A 3346-nucleotide genomic window follows, 5' to 3' on the forward strand; every position below is an offset into this window, starting at 1 on the left:
GAGGGGGGCGGAGGGGCGCGGCTTGCGCGCGGGGGCCGGGACGGGGCGGCGAGTCGGAGCCTCCCGGGCCAAACTTCTCAGCCTCCCCGCGGCCGGCGCGCCCCGGACTCGCGGGAGCCTCCCACCCCGCCTCCCCGGGGCGGAGGGCGCGGAGGGCGCGGAGGCCCGGCCGCGGGCGGGGGAGGAGGCGGGAGGCGGGGAGGGGGAGGCCCACCCCGCCCGCTCGGCCCGGAGCCCGGAGCCCGGAGCCCGGAGCCCGGAGCCCGGAGCGGCCGCGCGCGGGGCCGGGGGCTCTGCTCCCCGCCGGACCCCGGTCGCCCTCCCCCCACCCCCCCGAGCCACCGGGAAGAGCGGAGACTCGGCGCGGGACGCGGGCGCTCGCGGAGGGAGACCGACGGGGCGCGCGGCGCGCGGGGCCGGGCGCGATGGCGCTGCCGGGGCTGCTGCTCGTGGCGGCGGCGGCGGCGGCGCTGAGCCGGCCCGCCGCGCCCTGCCCCTTCCAGTGCTACTGCTTCGGCAGCCCGCGGCTGCGGCTGCGCTGCGCGTCGGGCGCGGAGCTCCGGCAGCCGCCGCGGGACGTGCCGCCCGACGCGCGCAACCTCACCATCGTGGGCGCCAACCTGACGGTGCTGCGCGCGGCCGCCTTCGCCGGCGGGGACGCGGGGCGCCTGCCGCTGCTCTCGGCGCTGCGCCTCACGCACAACCACATCGAGGTGGTGGAGGACGGCGCCTTCGACGGGCTGCCCAGCCTGGCGGCGCTCGACCTGAGCCACAACCCGCTGCGCGCCCTGGGCGGCGGCGCCTTCCGCGGGCTGCCGGGGCTGCGCTCGCTGCAGCTCAACCACGCGCTGGCGCGGGGCGGGCCCGCGCTGCTGGGCGCGCTGGACGCCGCGCTGGCGCCGCTGGCCGAGCTGCACCGGCTGGGCCTGGCGGGCAACGCGCTGCGCCGCCTGCCGCCCGCCGCGCTGCGCCTGCCGCGCCTGCGCCAGCTGGACGCGCGCCTCAACGCCCTGCCGGGCCTGGGCCCCGACGAGCTGCGCGCGCTCGACCGCGGCGGCGGCGGCGACGGCGACGGCGGCGCGCCGGGCCCGCGCCTGCTGCTCGCCGACAACCCGCTGCGCTGCGGCTGCGCCGCGCGCGCCCTGCTGGCCTGGCTGCGCAACGCCACGGAGCGCGCGCCCGACGCCCGCCGCCTGCGCTGCGCCGCCCCGCGCGCGCTGCTCGACCGGCCGCTGCTGGGCCTGGACGCGGCGAGCCTGCGCTGCGCCGACGGCGAGGGCGCGGACGCGGCGGCGGCGGCGGCGGGGGGCGCGCCGGGCCCCGAGCTGGAGGCCTCGTACGTGTTCTTCGGGCTGGTGTTGGCCCTCATCGGCCTCATCTTCCTCATGGTGCTCTACCTGAACCGCCGCGGCATCCAGCGCTGGCTGCGCAACCTGCGCGAGGCCTGCCGGGACCAGATGGAGGGCTACCACTACCGCTACGAGCAGGACGCCGACCCGCGCCGCGCGCCCGCGCCGCCCGCCGCGCGCGCCGCCTCCCCGGCCTCGGGCCTCTGAGCCCGCGCCGCGCCCGGCCCGGCCCGGCCCCCGCCCCCGCCCCGCCCCCGGGGCCGCCGGCCTCCCCGACGCCGCCCCCCGCCCCCGCCCCGCCGCGGGCCCGAGGACCTCGAAAGCCCCGCCGTCGATGTGGACTCGCCCGGGACGCCCCGCCCTCGGATCCCCACGCTCCCCACGGGACGGCCGCCGCCTCCACCGCCCCAGCACCCTAGACTGTACTGACCGGCCCCCCCCCCCCCGGCCCGGAGCCCTCCTCTCCCATTCTCGCCGCCGAAGCAGAGCACCCCCCCCCCACACCAGAAGGCTTCGGGTCCTGTCCCGGATCTCCGACCCCTCCATCTTCCCGGAGACCCGCGTCCTGGGGCCCTGCTGGCTGGGTGTCCTCCCCCCCCCACCCCCGCCGCCCACCGGTGTGGGTGCCTCTCGGGCCCGGCCCTTCCTACACCCAGGCTGGGAGCTCAGCTCCTGGCGTCTCTGCCATTCCGGGGACCAGCGCACCCCAAGGGCGCCTTCACGTGCATGCCGGTTATCCCCAGCTCTTCCCGTGGGGCTCGGCCCCCCAACACACAGCGCTTGACCGCAGCCTCGGGCCCTCAGCTCTCCGCCCTAGGCCGAGTCTCCTGCCCAAGCCCTAGGCTTTCCAGTCTCCAGGACACCCGTGGTTTGCACCTGTAACACCCCTGCCGCTCCCTGGCTAGTCCGGGGAGGGACACCCCGAGGCATGCCACCCCCTCTGCAGTCCTGCGGGACAAGGGCAGGTGCCCAGCCCCTGGGTGGGGGCTTCAGAACCAGGGTCATTGACCTCGGAGTGGGCAGGGGCGAGGACTTGCTACCCACCAAGTTGTCCATGCACTCGCCCCACCCAGGGTGGCTCCTCTCCTGAAAGCCTGGCCCCCCTCCCCGCCCCTCCATTCCCACCTCCATCCCCAAGCCTTCCAGAAGATGGGGGGTCTCATCTCCTGCGTCAGGCACGAGCCTTCCTGTTCAGGGTCAGAGCCTCAGCGCCCTGCCTTCTGCATGGTCCCAAAGCACAACTGGTGAGTGGAGAGGGGCCCCTCTCCCCACCTCCCCCCCTAGGTCAGGCAGAACGGCCCCTGCACAGGACGGCTCCCTCCTTTAGGACACTGGCTTGGGGCCTGCGCGCCCACCCTCGCCCTGAGAAACCTGGAACCCCCTTGGGCAGTTTTCTATAAAGTCTGCAATAATCTCGGAGACTCCGCTCCTGTAAGTGATGCCGTGTCATTTCTGCTGGCATTGAGGCGCCATAGGTGACGCTTGGGTGTGTTGGGTCTCTCTGAGACGAGGCAGTGACACATGTCCTGGGACCGGGGAGAGAAATGGGCTCTGGCTGCACCTGGCAGGGTGGAGGCTAATGCGGCTTCACTGCGTCCTGCCTCTCCTCCTTCCCAAGGATGGGGAATAGGAGGGCAGATCGGACCCTCTCCTAGCTGTGGATAATGCTGTCTCAGGATAAGAAGCAGGCTGGTTTGGAGAGCAGTGTCTGGAGGAGTCTGGAGAGGAAGCCCGGCTAGAGAACGAGGCGGTTTGTTGGGACGGGCGGGAAGAGGTGTTCTTTGTGGCTGGGGGCTCATCCACTCTGTGGGGCGATTTCCTGAGCTCTCTGGTGTCCGCTGCACTCTTCTGGCTGGAGAGGCAGGACCAGGTGTGTGAAAGACGCTAAGAAGCAGCAGCCTAGCGGTGGGAGTCGGGGCACCGTGCTCTCCGAGGTACGTGCAGCCAGGGCCAGGTGGGCCTCGGTGTTCCTGAACTGGATTATTTTGCGTTCTGGA

General features: G+C 74.1%; 1 protein-coding gene across 1 annotated transcript; it reads left to right on the forward strand.

The window, feature by feature from the left end:
• Positions 1–425: 425 nt before the first annotated feature.
• Positions 426–1556, forward strand: Tpbgl (trophoblast glycoprotein like). Its single transcript, XM_048360495.1, has one exon. It carries the CDS (start codon positions 426–428, stop codon positions 1554–1556), a length of 1131 nt encoding a protein of 376 aa, XP_048216452.1.
• The last annotated feature ends 1790 nt before the right edge of the window (positions 1557–3346 follow it).

This window comes from Perognathus longimembris, chromosome 13 (assembly GCF_023159225.1).
Source record: "Perognathus longimembris pacificus isolate PPM17 chromosome 13, ASM2315922v1, whole genome shotgun sequence".
Classification (NCBI taxonomy): domain Eukaryota; kingdom Metazoa; phylum Chordata; class Mammalia; order Rodentia; family Heteromyidae; genus Perognathus; species Perognathus longimembris.

What these genes read in the sequence shown, in the direction of transcription:
- Tpbgl (XM_048360495.1), top strand. Translation starts at nt 426, where the DNA reads ATGGCGCTGCCGGGGCTGCTGCTCGTGGCGGCGGCGGCGGCGGCGCTG.